The sequence below is a fragment of the Erpetoichthys calabaricus genome, chromosome 16, assembly GCF_900747795.2.
Source record: "Erpetoichthys calabaricus chromosome 16, fErpCal1.3, whole genome shotgun sequence".
NCBI lineage: Eukaryota > Metazoa > Chordata > Cladistia > Polypteriformes > Polypteridae > Erpetoichthys > Erpetoichthys calabaricus.
In genome coordinates this window covers 71,000,030-71,022,222 of record NC_041409.2, presented here as the reverse complement: position 1 = coordinate 71,022,222, position 22,193 = coordinate 71,000,030, and the positions used below count along the sequence as shown (strand labels likewise).

General features: G+C 42.7%; 1 protein-coding gene across 1 annotated transcript in view; it reads right to left on the bottom strand.

Annotated features, from left to right (window-relative positions):
* itpka (inositol-trisphosphate 3-kinase A) overlaps positions 1 to 21,932 on the bottom strand; it is a 50,648-nt gene extending 28,716 nt beyond the window's left edge. Inside the window, exon 1 of the mRNA XM_028821254.2 lies at positions 21,103 to 21,932. Coding sequence (XP_028677087.1) covers positions 21,103 to 21,756 — 654 coding nt within the window. The 5' untranslated portion in view covers positions 21,757 to 21,932. The remainder of the gene's footprint in view (positions 1 to 21,102) is intronic.
* Positions 21,933 to 22,193: the final 261 nt, after the last annotated feature.

Genomic DNA, 22,193 nt, shown 5'->3' with positions numbered 1-22,193 from the left:
GCTCTTCTTGTCAGTAATTGCCAGTATTTAAATAAAATTAAGGGAGCAAACTGAACGAAAAAAGGAGTGAATTTAAAAGAACACACAATAGGAAAGTTAACCATTTAAAGCTTTAGCAAAAAATACACACTCCAGAATTTCTTTGTCACAGCTCCAATTAACAGATTTTACATCATTTTGACTCCAATGACAAAATGATCCTCAGTGTTCAAACTCATCACGAGATGGTAAGAACATTAATGTAACAGCATAACGTTCTCAAACCCACACCATCAAATTTTGGGATGTGGGGTGGGATGGGGGCCTTTACTGTCAGTACAGGGTGCAAGGCAGAAAACAGCTGTGGCCAGAACATTAGTCCATTGGAGGACATGTAAGAAGAAATTTGAAAACGCACTGCCAGTGGACTATCAATAAGGATGAATTTTTGCAGACTTGATTGTTCCCTAAGCATTTTTTATCTTTTTAATCTTTTTGCTTCGATACATAATCACAGATGGATAAGCCTGTACTGGCAACACTGGAACTATCCCTGAACAAGGCACCCGTCTATCACAGGGCACATCGGGTTAGGGTTAGTTTTAGGGTTAGGGACCAATTACATGTCAACAGCTTACCTAAAGGTCACATTCCAGGATGGAAAAAGCAAAACTTGAGGGTCTGAAGAAAAACACACACACATGGAATATTTTCTAAATCTAAACATATGGCAACCAAGTTTGGGATTTGGACCCAAGACTTTAGAGCCACAAGGTGGTAGTGGTAACTGGCATTTCCTTTGCTACTCATATTTGATGTTGTTTTACATTTGAAAGCATGAACTAAAGCAGCAAATTTCAAGGTTCTAATTTATGAGGAACCTTAACACACAGCCAAGAAATGTGTTATGCACAGAAAAAGAAGACACTCGTGCTGGCAAGTTCTTAACCTGCAAAAGATCAAAATGAATGAATCTGACCCAGCATGGAACTTGGACCCAGATACACAATGATCCCATAGTGAACAGGCAGTTCAAATAAATGCCATTTTGATTTCTTACCTCCATTCAACAATGAGATTAGTGCATAAAACCACGCATATTGAACTTCAAAAAAACTTAAAGGGGCCAAACTGCACTGCAGACAGTCGCACTCATTTAGCCAATTGTCAAACGCACTCTAGAGCTGTTGATTCAAAGTGCACCCTTGCCAAGTGCCCACGATATGAACATGCTAGCTTTGCTTAGACTGGAGGGCACTTCAGGTGAAACGTGAGAAAACTCAGCAAATTCTGAAACCAAAATTTGGTGAACAATTAAACCGTTACGACTTACTGTAAGTAACAGTAGGTAAGAATGCACTGCAGCTAAGTAATCATAAAAGATGACAAAAGTCAACAAGCATATCCACTGTAGTCCTCAGTTTGGCCCAATGCTCTCTGCCTAGTGCTATAATCTGAAAGACTAAATGGTAGCACAGAACTTAGAATTGAATGTGAGTGTAGGCCAGTGCCCGACCTGTTCAGTAAACACCGGCAGGTTAGTGGAGTAACCACAGATTCATTGAGCAACAGGACCTCTAATGATATGCCATTAAGCAGGCTGGACTTCTACCTCACAATGTTGGCGTTACATGGTTGTGCCGCAAAAAGCTGATGTGCACACTACTGCTGGTTTGACTTGATTCACAAGTTAAGCTCTGGAGTGTAACAATATTTTAAGCCCAACTTGAGGACGACTGTCCTCAGACATTATACGTCATCGTCCTAGCAGCTGACTGCGCTTTCCAGCACACATGTGACGACTCTTGGGGGAACCACCAGCACTGGACATAGAGCAGGCTAGCAGAGAGCTGCACATCTCCTCTGCTGTGTACTCCCACAGACTGGCTCTGAATGTCACAATACCTTCACATAACAGCTGTGATATTTAAAAACATCAGCTGGCTTCCTCCTCAGTCGACTGCACAACACAGGGAAGTGCAGCTCTGAGGTTTGATGCTATCAGTGTATTTGTTTCCTTTGCTCGTGCATCTTAGGTTCCAAGCACAGATTTCGACCAAAGAACTACCTCAGTGGAGAGGGTGAGCAACTGGAGATTACAACAAGTGCTACCCGCAAGAGTGTGTGACATTCGAGTCAGCCAGCGTCAGACTGTTGTGACTTTGACGAGGGTTTTTGTTTTTTTTCCAGTGAATTTTAAATTCCTGACTGTAGCAGTTGGCACTTCTTTGAGCAATACTCAGATATGATCATTTGAGGTTTTTTGCCTTGGGTGGCTGTTAAACTTAAAGCAGATTTGAGAATCTTCCTTCTGATACACAAAGACTTATAAAGCTGCACCCATTTAATTCCCATGAAACAGACAGTATGCTGTGATCATAACACAGAGGTCTTTTTCATAATTCTCAGGATAAATTAAAGTCTGGTGGGAAACATAGCCTTTTGCGACCCCAAGAAAGATCTGCCATTTGTTATTTCAGCACTGCATTTGGGGGTGTTGGTACTACTCTTCAAATTGCATTACAGTAAGCTCTTTGGGAATTCTAGGAATCATTGTTGCCACCAGCTATTCAATTTCTTATTGTCATTGATGAGGCAGTTTCATTTTGACTCAGTTATTCCCCCTTTCCTTGGGACACGAGCTCCATGTGGCTACAGAGATTGGCATCTGCAGAGACAGGGCCAAATAAATCGCAGCCATTACCCTACTCTGTAAAAGGGCCCATGGGCACTAGGTAGCCAGTTGGCACTGGTCAGCAAAACACCAGACTCTTCTGATTAGTGCGCACCCCCAGATCTCTGTAACCTACAGTTTAGTGGTATTCTCAATGATGTTATGCTATCATAATTTCCTTTACATTATTCTAAAAATTGCAGGAATTGCAATCAAGTAATTATAATGCATATTTATCTAGACAGCACCTTGTGATGTACTGGCGACCTGTCCCGGTGCTGTTCCCGCCTTGCACCCTACCCTGGATAAACGGGTTAGAAAAATGGATGGATGGCGCTGGATGGATATTTATAGATTTACAATTAGGAGGAGATATTTCATGCCGACATAATATTCTCAAAACTACCTAATCTAAGTCTGGGGTGGCAAGGACAGGAGCTGTGTTTAATTTAAAATGTTTTATTCATACATATGTACATTTGTCTAAGAACAAAGCTGCAAAAGGTTTTTAACATCTTAGCAGGGATTGAAGACACTAGATGGACAAGGCGCAGGAGGGGTAGAGATGCTCCGAGTGTGGCTCTTTGTGCGGCCTTACTGGTGCCATCAGGGCCAGTAGGTTGCCGAGACAATGAGGAGGCGCATGGTATCACCTGCAAGTAAACTTGAAATGTCTGAATGTTGATAAGAGACCAGTCAGTCAGTCATTTTCCAACCTGCTATATCCTAACACAGGATCACGGGGGTCTGCTGGAGCCAATCCCAGCCAACACAGGGCGCAAGGCAGGAACCAATCCCGGGCAGGGCGCCAGCCCACCGCAGGATAAGAGACCATCCGAGGGTAATTTATTGTAAATTTTAAAATGATGTAATTTTAGAGTTGGTTAGTTCTGATGCCTACCAGGTTTAGAGACCTGGGTTCAAATCTCAGCCTGGACATTGTCTTTGCAGAGTTTGCCAGTTCTTCTTATTGTCTGAGTGCTCCACACTCTACATTGACCTGGGGGGATTGAGCACATCCTGCGATAAATCTGCTGAATTACTCAGGATTTCTAATTTTGAGTGCAATGGAGGACATCAGTGCATTTGTTTTATGAAGGTGGTGACGAGCTAGAGGTGAAATGATGGATAGTTTTCACAACATCAATTTGTGATGAAAAAATATAGACACAAACAGAGAACAGGCAACAAAAAAAGAAACCGCTGTAGGCAGAAACGGGGGTCTAGTGGCTACTTGTAAATGTTAGGCCAAAAACTGAGCAAATGACCCATTTTCCGGAGTCACTGAATTTGCGTGTTACAGGGTGTCGCAGAGTGGAATTGCTGTTGGTACATTTACTCACAGCGCCAGGGTCCTCGATTCAATTTCCATACCTGGACATTTACATGTTCCTGTTTTCTCTGTGTTTCGGGAGTTTTCTCTCCGCCGCATATGTCTGTTTCATCAGACATCTAAGAGTTGAGCAGGCCTAATTGACTGGTGATTCTGAAATGGCCATGGTGAGAGCATCCATCCATCCATTTTCCAACCCGCTGAATCCGAACACAGGGTCATGGGGGTCTGCTGGAGCCAATCCCAGCCAACACAGGGCACAAGGCAGGAACCAATCCCGGGCAGGGTGCCAACCCACCACAGATGGTGAGAGCATGTGTGTGTCAATGAGTGTGTCTACCACAAACTAGCACTCCATCCTGGCTTAGTTCTTTTCTTCCATCTGAAGCTGCCAGGATAGAAGTGATTTTTCTGTGACCTTGTACTGGAAAATAAAAACAGACTTAGAAAAGAGATTTCTGCATATGAATTTATTATATACTATATAGAGTGACTTCTGACTAAGGATGTGCAGTGGAGGCAAGTTAGGAAAAGTGGAAACCCCTCCAGTGCACTCCTTTGTGCCCATCTCAGTTTCTTTTCTGTTGCCCTGTGCCCACTGCTGAGGGTAAGAAATTGAGATAAGCTCACTAATCCTAAGAGAAAACTCTTAAAAGAAATGTGGTAAGCTCAAAAAAGTAGGAGAGGGGATAGGAGCACAGCATGAGGAAATGCCTCGAGTAGTTGCAGGCATACTACACAGTTTTTCTTTTGGTGACAGGAGATGGGCAGAGGGACTTGTGTCAGAAATTAAATAAAAAGGAATGAAAGTGATAAGAAACATCTCAGCATACTTTGAAAATGCACTTGTTGCATGTTGGTTGATTTCACTGGACTTTGAACTACAAACACTATATACAGTACATACACACACACACACACACATATACAGTTGGGTCCATAAATATTTGGACAGAGACAACTTTTTTCTAATTTTGGTTCTGTACATTACCACAATGAATTTTAAATGAAACAACTCAGATGCAGTTGAAGTGCAGACTTTCAGCTTTAATTCAGTGGGGTGAACAAAACAATTGCATAAAAATGTGAGGCAACTAAAGCATTTTTTAACACAATCCCTTCATTTCAGGGGCTCAGAAGTAATTGGACAAATAAAATGTTCATTTCTAATACTTGGTTGAAAACCTTTTGCTGGCAATGATAGCCTGAAGTCTTGAACTCCTGGACATCACCAGATGCTGGGTTTCCTCCTTTTTAATGCTCTGCCAGGCCTTTACTGCAGCGGCTTTCAGTTGCTGTTTGTTTGTGGGCCTTTCTGTCTGAAGTTTAGTCTTCAACAAGTGAAATGCATGCTCAATTGGGTTAAGATCAGGTGACTGACTTGGCCATTCAAGAATTTTCCAGTTCTTTGCTTTAATAAACTCCTGGGTTGCTTTGGCTGTAAGTTTTGGGTCATTGTCCATCTGTATCATGAAACGCCGCCCAATCAATTTGACTGCATTTAGCTGGATTTGAGCAGACAGTATGTCTCTGAACACCTCAGAATTCATTCGGCTGCTTCTGTCCCGTGTCACATCATCAATAAACACTAGTGTCCCAGTGCCACTGGCAGCCATGCATGCCCAAGCCATCACACTGCCTCCACCGTGTTTTACAGATGAAGTGGTATGCTTTGGATAATGAGCTGTTCCATGCCTTCTCCATACTTTTTTCTTGCCATCATTCTGGTAGAGGTTGATCTTGGTTTCATCTGTCCAAAGAATGTTTTTCCAGAACTGTGCTGGCTTTTTTAGATGTTCTTTAGCAAAGTCCAATCTAGCCTTTCTATTCTTGAGGCTTATGAGTGGCTCGCACCTTGCAGTGCACCCTCTGTATTTACTTTCATGCAGTCTTCTCTTTATGGTAGACTTGGATATCGATACGCCTACCCCCTGGAGAGTGTTGTTCACTTGGTTGGCTGTTGTGAAGGGGTTTCTCTTCACCATGGAAATGATTCTGTGATCATCCACCACTGTTGTCTTCCGTGGACGTCCAGGTCTTTTTCCATTGCTGAGTTCACCAGTGCTTGCTTTCTTTCTCAGGATGTACCAAACTGTAGATTTTGCCACTCGTAATATTGTAGCAATTTCTCGGATGGGTTTTTTCTGTTTTCGCAGCTTAAGGATGGCTTCTTTCACCTGCATGGAGAGCTCCTTTGACCGCATGTTGTCTGTTCACAGCAAAATCTTCCACATGCAAGCACCACACCTCAAATCAACTCCAGGCCTTTTATCTGCTTAATTGATAATGACATAACGACGGACTTGCCCACACCTGCCTATGAAATAGCCTTTGAGTCAATTGTCCAATTACTTTTGAGCCCCTGAAATGAAGGGATTGTGTTAAAAAATGCTTTAGTTGCCTCACATTTTTATGCAATCGTTTTGTTCACCTCACTGAATTAAAGCTGAAAGTCTGCACTTCAACTGCATCTGAGTTGTTTCATTTAAAATTCATTGTGGTAATGTACAGAACCAAAATTAGAAAAAAGTTGTCTCTGTCCAAATACAGTGGAACCTCGAGATACGAGCACCTCTGTATACGAGAAATTCAAAATACGAGGAAAGTATGAGCGAAAAATTCAGCTCTAAATACGAGCATTGGTTCGCGTAACGAGCCACGAGCCAGGCTGTGGGTATAGCTCGCGGCTTAGCAAGGGGGCGTGGTAGCAGTTGCGAGCCGCGATCTGCGGTGTCTGCGTTTCTCACTTAAGTGCACAGGTGGGAAACTGCCCACATCCATGATTGTTCCTGTGGCTGATGGGCTGCAGCTGCCATGTCCTCCCCGCATATATAGAGAAGCGCGAGCAGGTTAAGGGGGAGAAAAAGTAAAAGAGAGAGAGAGAGAGAGAGAGAGCAGGCAGGCAGGCAGGCAAGTGCAGGCTCGCGTGTAGCTGAACAGGCGAGCCAAACAGCTGAAGCAGGACGGTGTAGAGAAGGTCAGCTGCATTAAGAGTGTCTCGCCTGTTTTAGAGCCCGCATGGGAGAAATAGGTGAAACGCTAACAGAGAAGAAGCACCGGGGATTGTCATCTGTTTTTAAAGACTGCTTCTTGTTGACGTTTTAACCTCGTGTTAAAGGATTGTTATTCTTGTGTATTTTAAACCTCCACTTCACAACTGTTTTAAGGATTATTTATTTAAAGATTTATTGAATGCTCTACTGCACTTTGGACACCTGTTTTGATTCTTTTAATAATCAGTTATATTATTTACCAGTGTTATTTATTAAAGGTAGACTACAGTATATATAATTTATCAGTGTTATTTATTAGGAAAATTGATTTTTATGTTAATATATTTGGGGTGCAGAACGGATTAACTGGATTTCCATTATTTTCAATGGGGAAGTTTGTTCTAGATACGAGAAATTCGCTATACAAGCTCAGTTCTGGAACGAATTAAACTCGTATCTAGAGGTTCCACTGTATTTATGGACCTAACTGTATATATAAATACACATTGTACATATTATGAATGTGTGTTGACCTTCCTGAACTTAGTGAAGACCAAAAGAGATATAGGTGACTCTGTTAACCCCACAAAGATAATGGGCCTAGACGCCTGAAGCTATAAAGCAGCAATATTGGCCACAGTGCCACCATGCTGCCTAATATAGTATACTGTATATACACTGAAATGAATCCAGCAGATTTCCCATAACTAAATAGCGAAAGCACCACTTGAAAAAACCAGTAGATCATAAGAGGAAGTACATTTAAGATGAAAACTAAAGACCACTTCTTCATTTTGAGACCAGTTGGAGTCTGGAACCAAGTGCAAAGTTATGCAAGTAATGTACAGGCCATGCTGTTTAATTTAACCTTTTCACTTCATTAAAAAAGTGACTGACAGTGGATGGATGCACAACTTCATTCACCTGTTATAAAGACTCACTTAAATCAGCGACATTCGGTAAAAGAAACAAACCAATCAGTCCATTATAGGGCACATTCAATGACATGTGCCCATGGGGGTCGATTTAGAATTCTAAGATGCAGGAAAATGTACAAACTCCTCTTAGAGAGGGTACCTGGGCTAGGATTCAGACCTGGCTAACCACTGTGTCACTGTGCCACACATGTTCTTAAATGAAAAATAGATAACATGTAGTTTAGTTTTGTGTCTATGTATCACTAATGGGTGGCGGAGATAGTGTCAATACCACCTCGCCCCTCTTCAATCCCAGTTTAGTTCTTATTTAGGTGTGCTGCTTACACATCCTACAATACTCATGTCTATGTGGGTTTCTCCAATTCATTTTAGAGTTCTTCTATTGTCCAAAGTTGTTAGGTTAACTGGAATCTCCAAATATCCCCAGTGTGAGTAAGTGGATGTGTCCTATGATGGACTGCTTAGACCTTTGTGTCTGTTGTGGCCAAGTTAGGCTCCTGGCTACAGTGACCCTTGTTAGATGGATTGATATGAGGTTAACTTGCCCTATGCAGCGTTTGTTCCTCTCTTTCCTGTCCATTAGTCAGAATGTAACTCAATGGCACTGTCCTCTTACGCCATACACAAAGCTGAGTCACTGTCATACCCACTTACTCCTGGCCACACCACGTCATGCCCTGTCACTTGCCACGCTTTATCTAACTGGAAAACTACAAGTATATCCTTGCTAAATACTAATGCCAACAGGATAATCTCAGATAATTAATGAACGTGTCAGACTACTGGTTACTGCCCATTTTAGTTTCTTTAAAGCTTTCTTTTCTGTCATGTCACTTATGGCAAGATATCTTAATGCACACTCGTCCGCCACCTCATATGGCAGCAGCCATGTGAATATCAGCCAGGTTTCTTCAGACAGAATCCTCCTGGAGTTCTACTGGAGAACAGACCAGTTTCTAGCATGTCCGCACGAAGTATATGCCATCCCTATTTGGTCTGCTGGGGGTGTTGTTTTATAACTGCACCGTGGGAGTGCAGAGGCGGCTGTGAACTTGCAGTGTCAGTAAAAGAAGCGAGTTAAGGAGACCAAGTGTTTCATAAGAAACAGACTCTGCATCCTGCTAAGCATAATGGCTTCTTGATTGTATGTAACTGAAATTGCTTCATATCTGCAGATACACTGTGCTTCAAGGAACATGAAGTAGACTGAAGCCATATGCTGTACATCAACCACACTTCACACCCATAGGGGCCCTGCTGAATCTCTGACTGACTAACACACCTCTGATTGACTAAATGGTCTAATTTACTCCACAACCATCACAAAATATGTGGTCACTTACTGTGCAGCATATGAATATGGCCCATGACTGTACATCCAAACTTGTATCTCTTCTCACTTTGTACAGTAGATGGAAATACTTTATTCTGAGTAGAATCTTAGGCATTGCTTTGTTTAACGTTACTTACTGACACCTTTAAAAGAAAGAGACATCCAAACAGAAGACAACCTCTTCAGACAGACCCCTTAAACGCACTTCACCTGCCGTTTTTTTTACACATAGTATCTCTTGTCCCCCAGCACCGCCTTACCTCTCTACCAGTTCTCACATCTGTTAGTCAGATTGCCTTGTACTACGGACAAACCAGTTTTACAGACTGTTCATTCATTCCATACCCTCTCGTTCACTTATCTAATCAAAACTGATCTGCCCAGACTGTTCATGTGTCTCCAGACCGTGATCCAAGGCTCTAATATTCTTAACTAGCCAAAGCCCGCCGTAACATACGGCGGTGTAAGAACAGGAACGGAAAATGGTGAGAAAGGAATTCAGAAATCAAGAAGAAATAAATACTTCTTGAAAGATGCAGTTGTGAATAGGTGTTTTGGTGGAGACGACGGATAATGAGTCAAAAGATCTACTCGTACTACAATATCAAGTCTGTGCTCTGGTCTTTGGGTATCCGACAGTGCATGTAGAATTTCCAGCCAAGCAGGATTACATGTGAAAGTGATAAATAAATCAGGCTTTCCAAATTTACGTACTACGGCCATGGCATCCTGATAGTTTTGTTGCATGTATCTTGGACTTCCCGGAAATGTGGACGGTAAAATGTTCATTTTGCCTACATGTACGATGTTATTTTCAGCGTTTGCTTGCAGTGCGTCTGATAGTCCTTTGTATTGTTCCACGCGCAGATCTTGTTGATGTAATCTGAGATAGTTGAGACGCGCGCCCTCTGTTTTAACATACGCATCTACGACATACTGTTGGAATATTTTGCTGCTGGAGTGCAAAATACTAAATGTATTCCTTATTGCTAATCTGTACGCGTAAAATTGGCATTGAGTAAGCCTTATTCGCTTGGCGGTTCTTTTATGAGGAACATGTTGTAAATATTTGTGCCAGCCAATGTCTCTTAAGGGAATAAAAGTGGGTAAACCATAGGATCGCAATTCATATCGAGCGTGGAAATCTGTTTACAGGAGTTGCCTATGGGATAGATGCAAATGTCCCTTTCGGCAAGCGGTTCGCCATCTTCTCCGACGAAAATCGCTTCAACATCGGTGTAACATGTTGGGGCATTGTATCGTCGTAAATCCTGCCTAGGGTTTTCCTTGAAAACCATTCGTACAGATGCTGTTGGATTGGACTAAGCGATTTCAAGCATGTGTTTATATTATTTAGCGAAGGGGTTGATGGTTCTGAGTATGGAATCTAGCTGGAGAAGTAAATTTTCGCTGCATGCAGGGTTTGCTTTATTTTGTAAGCATACATCAGTAGCTTGCACTGTGTCAAAAACAACTGTCCATACCCTGGAGAGGTAGAAGTGTTAGCATATAGTGGAGAGATTTGGTGATAAATTAGCCCGTGTATTTTACAACAGTATGGTCCGTGGCCAGGAGATTGACTTATCTGTGCACCCATGGAAGCAAACGCTAGAGAAGAGTTGTATTCTCGAATGTGTTCACGATACTTTTTAGCTTCTGATGTTTGCTGTGTAAGAAGCTGTTGTAAAGACACAGGTGGCTCCCACAAAGGTGGTAAAGCTACTTTACCGTTGTGGCAGCACTTCGAGTACTTGTTGGATGTATTATGCTCAGCAGGCCAGTATAGTGCATGACAGTGTTTGCACTGCTGGTCTGGAGTCCCAATGTTGTACTCTTGGACAGGAAGACAGGAATTGGGTAAAGAAGTACCTGTGGTAACGGGAAGAGGATTGTGTGTATGTCTGCTGAGACTGTGTTGGTTTGGAAACGTTGCTTTGCAGATGTCGCATTGCAAGAGTTGTGAATGAGTTTTGTTGTGTTTAGTCAGACAATCCTGTGTAGTGAACTTCTTATTGCATTTCTGGCACTCATATAGTTGTTGGGAAGAATGACTTTTCTTGTGTTTAGCAAGTGAGGTTCGCATTTGAAAAGTTTTATTGCAGGAATCACACTGGAAGAATGTGGGCAAGGGTTTGGAGGAGGACAAATAGGAATCGAGAAATGCCGTGTCAGCTGCGTGTTGGCGGGACCACTTTTGAAGAAGAGCCACAGGCAGCATGGGGAAGGGTTTGGAAGAGGACAAATAGGAATCGAGAAATGCAGAGATGGCTGTGTGTGGGCGGGACCGGTTTTGAAGTGGAAGCAGGACGAACCAGAAGAGAAATATATATGAGATACCTTAACTCCTTTCTTCTCGGGTACCACTCAGGTTTTGCTCAATATCATTATTCCTAACACTTCCTCTATAATCCCAGACTTTGATTTACTTTAAGTCTTTATTCCCCGCACTTCCACATAGATCCAAGGCCCTGATTTGCTTAATGCCTTTTCTCTCAGCATTCATATTTTTATCCCAGGCTCTGATTAGCCTAACACCTTTATACCCTTCTACTCCAACAAAATCCAAAAATATACTTTCCTTCATGCCTTTTTACTCCCTTCTTTTCCCATGTAATGCCATGTGTTGCTTTAATTAATGTCCTTACTCCCAGCATTTCTCTTGTGATTTTGGGTTCCGATTTACTTTAAGCCTTTATCCTGGACCCTGTACTTTTACAGAAATCTCAGCTTCTGATTTGCCAAGTCTCTCTTTCTCTATTTCCCATGTGATCTCAGACTCATTTCCATTTGCAGTATGATCCCTGTCTTTGATTTTTTAATCTCTTTATTCCCTTCCCTTCCATTGGGATTTCAGCTTTAAATTTTCTTAATTTGCTGCATTTCCATTATGACCCCAGGCTTTGATTTCTTTAAATTTCTTTATTCCCTTTTCTCCAATGGTATTTCAGGCTTTGATTTGCATAATTCCTTTACTCATTGCATTTCCAATGTGATTCCAGGCACTGATTTAAGTATTATCTTTATTGCACTTAATTTTCCTTTCAATTCCACTCTCACTTGCCTTAGTGCTTTTTATTCCCAGTGTTATCACAGGCTCTGGTTTCCTTAATTCCTTTATGTCTAATTTCTTGTTAAAATCTTCCCTCTGCTTTCCTTAATGTTCTTTATTTCCTCCACTACTACACGATTGACTTAATTCCTGCATTCCCTGCATTTCCAGGATACCCAAGTTCTGATTTTCTTAATTCATGTATTCCCTTCTTTTGCAGTGAGATTTCAGTAGTTTGATTTCCTAATTCCTTTATTCCATTCTTATTTCAGTAAAATATCAGGGTCCAAATTACTTAATGCTTTTATTCCCTGATTTTCCAGAGCGATTCCACCCTCTGATTGTTATGTCATGTCCTGCATTTCACAGTGATCTGAGACTACATTTTTCTTAATACTTTCAAATGCTGCATTTCCAATAGTATCTTATGCCCCACTTTACAGATTCACCGCATTGAAGCACATACACCTAAGGACACGTGTGTTATCATGGACAGCCGGTACCCACTAAGCATATTAAACACAGTGATTCCTGCACTTCACTGTTACCCTGCTTGAAATTTTTTAAATGCTCAGGCCAAATCCAGTAAGGACTGTGGTGGCCCACCAGAACGTACAGGAGTCAGGGCTGAGACTCCCTTGCCTTCTGAGTTTTCCTATGTAAAAGTATTTGCACACTTCGATGCCTGAGAGAATGTCTGTGATAAACAAAATCAAAACACTACCTGTTTAATCTTTTTCCAGACTGTTGTGCAACTAAAGTATGCAAATCATCAACCACAAGTTATTGAGCCCTGAATGTCACTGTGTGCCACCTGCTTTGCCTGAGAGAGGGGAGGTGACAAAAATAGGTCTAGGGCTGGCTGGACACAAATGGCCTCAGATGAATGGAGTTGTTAACAAAAATCAAGTGCAGATCCAGAAAAACGACTTCTGTGGAAATTATTTTCATTTGCTGCAAAGTACAAATGCCACACTCACATTCTGGCCGAAATGAGTGGCATTTGAATCCACTAAAATAGCCAGGTGGGCAAAGATGTGCCAGTGCATAAAGAAATATGTTCTGTCACAAGACATTATGATGCTGTTATTCAAGTGTGCCATTGGCCACAAATCTTAAGAGGTGTCAGAAATCTGAGGTGTCGTGTCAGACACGGTAACCACCATTACTAAGGTGCCAGTGTGCTTTGAACGTCCTTAAGCAAAGACCAGCAGTGGCCTGCAACACTGAATGTTCACAAATTGCTTTTGTTTGAATTGTTAAGAACAACGCCTTGCTCCAGCTTACTTGAAATACATTCTTGGTGAAATGTTAAGGGTTATGAGCACATTGTCAGGAATGCACGCCTGTCGCACCTTTCATGTTTAAGCCTCCAGTGCATTGCCTGGAGATCAAAGTGTATCTTAAAGATTGCGAAATCTTGCAGCTCACAGTCAGTCCTGACCTAACGAACAATTCCTGAGATATGGCTTCAACTCAGCAGTAGTGAGGCCCTTAAAGAAACATCTGGGCGTATTTATGTGGATAGCGCTTTGAGTACTGAGAAAAGCGCTATATAAATGTAATGAATTATTATTATTATTAAATGCTTCCATCCATCCATTTTCTTAACCTGCTGGATCACGTGAGGCTGGAGCCTATCATGGTAGTGCTGGACACAAGGCAGAAGCCAACCTTTCTGTTGTCCACAGGGCACACTAATGCAAACACCCACACAAAAAAAAAAACACATAAAACGCTGGCAAAATATTCAAATTCCGCACAGACATTGAACAGGCAGGGTACAGAATCGGCATCCACCTGTTTGCTATGCTGCTTGCCTTATCCATCTTTCCAACATCCTGTTTCTTTTTTTCTAAGTGTTGCAATCTGCGATCATCTAAGAAGTTATTACTCATTGTCCGTTCATATTGAATATGAGGCCTAGAGTGACAAAGCACTTAGCACCTCTGCTCCCAAGCTGTGGCAATCTCTTTCTCTTCACATTTTGACATTCATCCTTCTCCAGTCCCTGCCATTTGTAAAAGCAGCATAAAGACATCCATCTGCCGACAGGCGTTTTGTGCTGTTTGTATCATCTGTAATGTGATTTCTCTTTTCTGAGTCTGCCTTTTTCCTTTAACTACAATTCAGCTTATTTTTGTAGAGCACCCTTCACTAAAGGCATGCACAGAGCACAGTAACAATTGTACAGATAAAAAACAAATTATACATTTTATAATGTATATAACATGCACACATAACCCTACAAATTAGGTTAAACACATTGGAAGACAAGTCATTTCAAACTACTTAACATAAATGGAATCCTAACTACAAATATGTATTGATGTTATATGTCATTGTACTACACCCAAGTACGAAGTCGATGAGTATTACGAAAGACTATTTCAAATAGAACACATTATTATTATTATTCCTCTTATTATTAGGGTCCTGGAGCTTTGAGGGATCAACACTACCTACCGAGCCACCATGTTCACATTTCAGACTTACTCATTTATTTTTTAAATCCTTTTATTCCAGCAGGAAACCACAGCCTATCCTGGCAGGACTAGTGATGGAAGAAATGCCAGTCTATCGCAGAGTCAACTATACACTAGTGATTTGAAGTTTTGTGTGGTAGGATTCAATCTTCCTCATTTAATTTAATCACACATATGGTTTATTGTTCAATGCTAACATTTTCTAATCCCCACGATGACTGAGTCATCACAGACATTTTACTCAACTCCCAAATGAAGGCAGCATTTGGACTGTAGTTTCTAATGCCCTGAGTTGCTAGATCGTGTGTGTGTGTGTTTGGGCTAGTGGGGTTATTTGTTTCATTGTAGTGGTAATGTATCTCCATGGTTTAGTGGATGGGATTGACACTGGCTGGCAGAGCTGAAAACTGTATGGAGCAGACCAGCAGATCACATTCTTTCTTGTATTAATATTAACAATTAATATTAATATATCCTAATTACAGGCCTCACTCCAACGTAACAGCTTGTATTAACGACATATTAAACTGAACTGCCATATCTGTTAATCCATGACAATATTGTATGGCCCACTAGTTAGGTTTACACAGCACAGGACTGCTGGTTTAAATCCCACCACTGACTCACTGTGTGACCGGAGTGAGTCACTTCACCTGCCAATGTTCCAAGCACTGAAATACAAACACAATTGTTCCATCCACTTCCCCACATGCATACATTATCTGTACTACTTAATCCAATTCAGGCCTGCCAGAGTGCCAACCTAGCAGCACCTGACGCAAGGTGGGAACAAACCCAGGACAGCCAGTCCACTGCAGGGCCCACTACTGTATATGCTTGAGATTTAAAATTCATTTTGGATTGGAGGGCTCAGCTAAATCGAGCAATGTAAATGGAATATATAATTGATCTGCTGCCTGTGTGAATTTTGCATTCATTCTGTTTGGATGTAGAGTTCTCACACTCCCTCTCTCCTTCTTTTGTTGACGATTATAAAACAAGACTTTAGGGGTCAAATTAACAGGTTGGCACAAATTGCAAATGCACCTATTCAAAGCAGAGATGGTCTCAATTCCAGTGGCAAGTTGGTGCAAGTCATTTAATGTAGTCCGCCCTCAAGTACGCTAAACTGAAAATAATACAGGCAAAAAAAAAGTGTGCACTGTCATGACATGTCTGACATGCAAGTCTGAGTCCCATTTTGACATGTTCTGAACAACCTCTCCTCTGCACAGTGCTTTTCTGTAGTCACCAACATTCTAGGAGTTTTAACTGTTTAGCAGTTGTACAGGAACAGTACACACTCCTGACCTGCACCCATTCTTGCCGGGAGAGGCTATGATTCTCTGACTTTTAAAATTAGGTAAGCAACTTCAGTAAACAGACAGATGAAGTTATGTCAGAGTTGTGGGTATCCAAATCTAAGCCATCAGTGACATGCTCCAGGCAGAAATGGGAGCCATTCCATCACAGGGTGCACTCACTGTTCTTGGGCCAAGTTTGGAGTCACTTAGTACACCTTTGGGATCCTGGTGGAAACCCACACAGTCACAGGAAGTTCACACAGACTCCACAGAAGCCATGACCAGGCTGTGACCTGAACCCTGATCTATGGAGCTGCGAGGCTGTAGCATTAGCCAGTCCACTTGAGTACAGATCTGGTGAGTGGACTTGCTCAGAGTCAACACAGTGAGACAGAGGAGGAGATTGAACCAGCCAACTTAGGATTTACACTCCAGTGATTATACAACTAGGCCCTGCAGACTGAAAATGATGTTGCAGGTGTCTTTGAAGGCTTCCTTAAAAAAAAAAAAAACGCTTTAAAGTTTTTAAGTACTTTTTCTTTTCAGTACAATTCCTTTTCTTTTCTTTCAGAATGGAGTGAGTCACACAAGATAGGCCATCCAGTCAGACAGGTCTGACAGTACGTATGATTTTTGAAAGTAAACTGCCCAGGCTTAAGGCTTCCTTGCACACAGATAGGCGTGTGAAGGAACCAAAAATGGTCTTCTCACTTGGCACCCTCACAAATAATAATAATAAATAGTTCATTACATTTATAGTGTGCCTTTCTCAGTACTCAAAGCACTATCCACACAGGAAGGAACCAGGAAGCAAACCCACAATCTTCCACAGTCTCCTTACTGCAAAGCAGCAGCACTACCACTGCGCCACCTGTGAGGACAGTCACAAGTCACCTGCTTATGTGAGAGCCCTTGGTGCCACAGATTCTTCAACCAACACAACACAACATGGTGAATTGTTTTGCTTAGGCTCAGTTAAAAGTATCACAAAGGAGACAGATACCATCTGGAATACATCTGTTTAGTTCTAGCAAAAGGCAAAATGGTTTTCATGGTGGGTGTGATGGCTTACCTGGTTTAAGTACAGGCAGACACTGACTTCAATTCTTTCCCGGCCTTTGTAAATTCACTTTGTACTTTCTGCTTGCCTCTTGGCGGCACGGTGGCGCAGTGGTAGCGCTGCTGCCTCGCAGTAAGGAGACCTGGCTTTGCTTGCATGTTCTCCCCGTGTCTGCGTGCGTTTCCTCCGTGTACTCCGGTTTCCTCCCACAGTCCAAAGACATGCAGGTCAGGTGTATTGCCGATTCTATATTGGCCCTAGTGTGTGGTGGGTGTGTGTGTGTGTGTGTCCTGCGGTGGGTTGGCGCCCTGCCCGGGATTGGTTCCTGCCTTGTGCTCTGTGTTGGCTGGGATTGGCTCCAGCAGACCCCCATGACCCTGTGTTCGAATTCAGCAGGTTGGAAAATGGATGGATGGATGGATGCTTGCCTCTTAGACTTACTAGGCTATGCTGCTACTGCAGGTGTCCAGGTGTTTAAGATGTTGGATTGCCCCAACCACTGAATCACTGCAGGACTTTAGGTGAGTCATATGGGAAGTATTTTGTCTTCAGACTTGTGACTTATAAGCCAACCTGAACTAACTAAACAAATAAACATAATGTCTAGATGGGTCCTTAGTCACCTGTAACTCAGATACAATAAGGTGACAAATGTGTCACAAATACAGTACTTTTTTAATTCATTACTGTTCATTTCCTCTTGTTTCCCTTCCGATTTCCCAATAGCTTTATTGCTGGACCAAGAGTTTTATAGATGTGGGCTCAAGCTTGCTTTTTCTGGCACATTTACAAGATCTGGCCTCAACTTCAAACTCATCCATTCACCTGTTTTGTGAACATACTGTACACTGTTCACTGCATCAGGAGGAATGCTAAAATTTACCATGAATGGGATTCCAGTCCATCACTGGTGATACACATTCCTACAGACTTGTCACTATATTTATATACTGTATAGGCAGGGTGTAGGAAAGAACTGGGAGAACACAAAAGCACTACACAGACACTGATCAGGCTGAGAACTGAAATCCAAGAACTGTTAAGACATCGGTGCTTACTGGTGCACCACCCTAATACAAACTTACTTAAGGTAAACCCAGGAAGGAGGAGGATGAAGGTGGCTGACAGAGCGTCTTTGTTTCTAATGCAAGGACAAAGCTATGATCCATCTAGACTCATTTTGTGACAACAAACTGGCAAATCTGAATAGGCAGGTAAACATAAGATGTAAGGTGACTCACTGAGCTGTACAGACTAAGGTGGGGCTGCTGACTCTCCCCAAAAAAGAACTCGATGGAATACAAATTAATACAAACGCACTTGTAGTGCTGTGTGAGTAACACTGCTGTGTTCAAATGGCTCTTGTAAGTTTGTAACTAAAAGCTTCATGCCATAAGTTATGTTTATTAATAGACACAATGATAGCTTTGCTATTTGCTCTGTAAGGTGTTGGAAATAAATCTGAACTCACTACAAAAGGTGCTGTATACATTAAGAACAGAAACTCAAAGAAAAAGTCAACGTGGCAGATTTGCACAAGTATAAAAATAAATCAGACCACTGCTTAGTCAACATTTTCCATTTTTGCAAAATTCTTAATTATGACGTAAAATATTTCTCGTGCTAGTTAGTGATTCTGTATTTACAGTAACCATCCAATTCCATTTTCAAGCATACTTTACGGTTGCAGATGTCTATCCCAGCAGCTGTGTCTGCACAGCCAGACGTAATTCCAGGGACAAAGCCAATGCTTCAAAGGCTCGCTCAAGTCTGTATCAACAGTTTGAAGTCGGCAGTTATTCTATCAGGGGGTCTTTGGACTGAGGGAAAAAACCATGCAAACACAGAAGAACATAAACACAACACACAGAAGTTACAGAAATGAGGACCAATATGACGTCCAATAATGATACATCCATCCATTTTTGAATGAGCCTTTTCGACTATTTAGACACCGGAAACTAATAATGGTATCAGGTATAAGGGAGGAAGGAACATGAAAACTCAACACTAAAGGTGTCAACCCCATGTCAAAGGTCAATGTAGCAGTAACACTTCCCCCTCTGATGCCATACGGCCTAATGATGACACTCACATCTGGCCATTTTATGAAGCCAGTTGTTCTATTTCAGATTCACAGGAAGCAAAAGCCTTTTCTACTAAGACGGGATGCAAGGCAAGGACCAACTCTGGACTGGATGCCACACTACTCTAGTAAATGCTCACTCATGCACTCATCCAAATAAAGCCAAAATGGAGCTGCCAGTTAACTTATAGTGCACACTCCAGGAGCTGGGAAGCAATGATATCACCCAGAAGAAAGCCACATGGATAGGAGAACATGCAAAATGTGCATAGACAGGCTGAAAAACTGCACCTGGACCCCTTTACCTGTGTGACCACACTTCTGGAGGAAAACAGAGTTATAATAAATACTAACACATCTTTGATTAAGAAAAAGCTGCATGGTTGACTATCCATCCATCCATCCATTTTCCAACCCGCTGAATCCGAACACAGGGTCACGGGGGTCTGCTGGAGCCAATCCCAGCCAACACAGGGCACAAGGCAGGAACCAATCCTGGGCAGGGAGCCGATCCACCACAGGACACACACAAACACACCCATACACCAAGCACACACTAGGGCCAATTTAGAATCGCCAATCCACCTAACCTGCATGTCTTTGGACTGTGGGAGGAAACCGGAGCGCCCGGAGGAAAGCATGGTTGACTAGTTATTCACAAATGTAAAACAATATCTAATCTGGATGAACCCTAAAAAAGTAACCTGGCATGTACCTCAACCACAGATTGTTCAGGGTCCTTGTGAGATGAAGAATTTACCAGTGAAAACGAGCACAAGGTAGGAACCAACCCAGGACAGGATGCCAGCTACTGTGAAAGTCCATGTAATGGATATATATGGTCACATCTGCACTAGGAAATGGCACCAGACAGGATCCACCTGAGAATGAAAACTCTGGAGTATATATTAGGCATCCATACATTGATGTTTTTTTTATACCCATATTGTGCTATACCAACAAGCACAAAGTGGGGAGTCATCCCTGGATGGAATGCCCAATATATATCATGCTTCTACTTTTTTGCTATAGAAAGTTAACATCTGTTTTAGTTATGCTCCATCCTTCACCTCAACTTTCCTGCAGGTCACCGTGTCCCACTATTAGAAAAACTCTATTCTGTGTACAATTACTTGTCTTGGGTTGATTATGAAATATGTCTTCTTCGGCATCTCCCCACTACATAAACTATACACTTAAGGATAGAAAGTTAAGACACTATATTACAAAGATATGAAAGGCATTCCATTAGACAGATATCACAAGCATTCTATTAGATAGATAGATAGATAGATAGATAGATAGATAGATAGATAGATAGATAGATAGATAGATAGATAGATAGATAGATAAGGCATTCCACTGGACAGATAGGCACTCTATAGATAGGTAGATGGATAGATAGATTGAGTACGTCTGTATTAGATGGCTTTGTGTTCTTTGGTGTACTGGTCACTGAAACTTGAAACTCTGCAGAGAGCTCTGAGACGATATACTGTAAAGGGCGCTATATCAGGAGCCTGGTTACTATGAGTACATCTGCTTGTTGTTTCTCAAGATTTATTTACCCCGCTTTTACCTAATTTTCTTTCGCATTTCCTTCCTTTCACTTTTGACGATGTATGGCTAGTTCGGTGGGTCTATCAGGTCTCCTCTTTCCTTCAACTTGTAATCCCCGGCTTGCACACTGCTGTCACCAGCTCTCTCTCTCTCTCCCTCTCCCTTTATCGCTCTGCCCTATTTTTAGTTTTTTACATCAACAGGTTCCCGCTGGCCGTGCTAGAACTCGAGCCCCACCTCGACCTTCCACCACAATTCCCACTTTGACTGGCCAACGCCATTTCGACAGCCGCCACGAAATACTCACAACTGTTAGGTCTTCCGAGGTCTCGAGAGTCACGATGCCTTTGCTCTTCGTCTCGTTGTCGCTCAAGATGTCATCCTCGGACTCGTCCAAGACCGTCGAAGAGCCCGTGGAGGATAGAGAAGAGTTGGACAGTCTTCTCCGTAGGGGACCGTTCACCTCGTCCAAGTCCACGATCATTTCCCGAGGGCTGCCGCCTCCCTCCGGTGTGATGGTCACCTGCGGGACGCACTGCAGCTGCTCCTGCTTGCGCCCTTCCCTCGTTGCTGCTTGCGCCCTGTTTGGCTCATCAGAGGGAAGCACACCGTTACAGGTGTCAGACGACTTACGGCTGCTCCGGCGCTCCTTCTGAGACCACCCGGACTGGGTGCTCTCTCGGGAGGACCGTCGGCGTTCCTTGGGCATGTGCTTGCCGCGAGGGTGAGGAGAGCAGTGCCGGGGTTCAGTGTTGCGCGCCTCGAAGAGGGCACGGAGCTGGTGCACGCTGACCTCTCCACGAACAGGTTCGGCTCCCGTGTCACCTGCAGCCACCCCGGAGTTGCGACGCCGCGGGCCTTCAGAGGCAGAGAGGTTGTCAGTCGGGTTCTTGTCGCAATCAGGAGAGCACCCAGCACTAGCAGTCAAGCTAGTCATCCCCACGCTTTCTGCGATTTGCATACGCCGCTCTTCCCTTTTTTGTGGCAAACTTTTTTTTTCTGTACAACTACACAAAGCGCTCTGTGACGAAGCACACACTCCCCAAGTCACTCAGACGCACACAGCGTGCCTCCAAGCCGCTCTGCAGAGTTGTTTTTGAAAGCAGGCTGGGGCTTTGCAGAACTTCCTCCTACTTTTACCCACGAGCGATGCTCTTTCTTTTCTCTCCACCCCCACCTCTCTCTCTCTCTCGCTCGCTCGCTCGCTCGCTCGCTCTCCTTCTCCATCATTACCATCTGCCGATTCATTCTGTTTATGTGACCAAATCGCTCAAGTGGATACATCAGTACACATTTACCTACATTTTCATAAGCTATTAACAAAACAAATTTTGTACGAAGACATGATATTCGATACCAACTAAAACAACATGAATACAAAAAAAACACTTGTTGCTC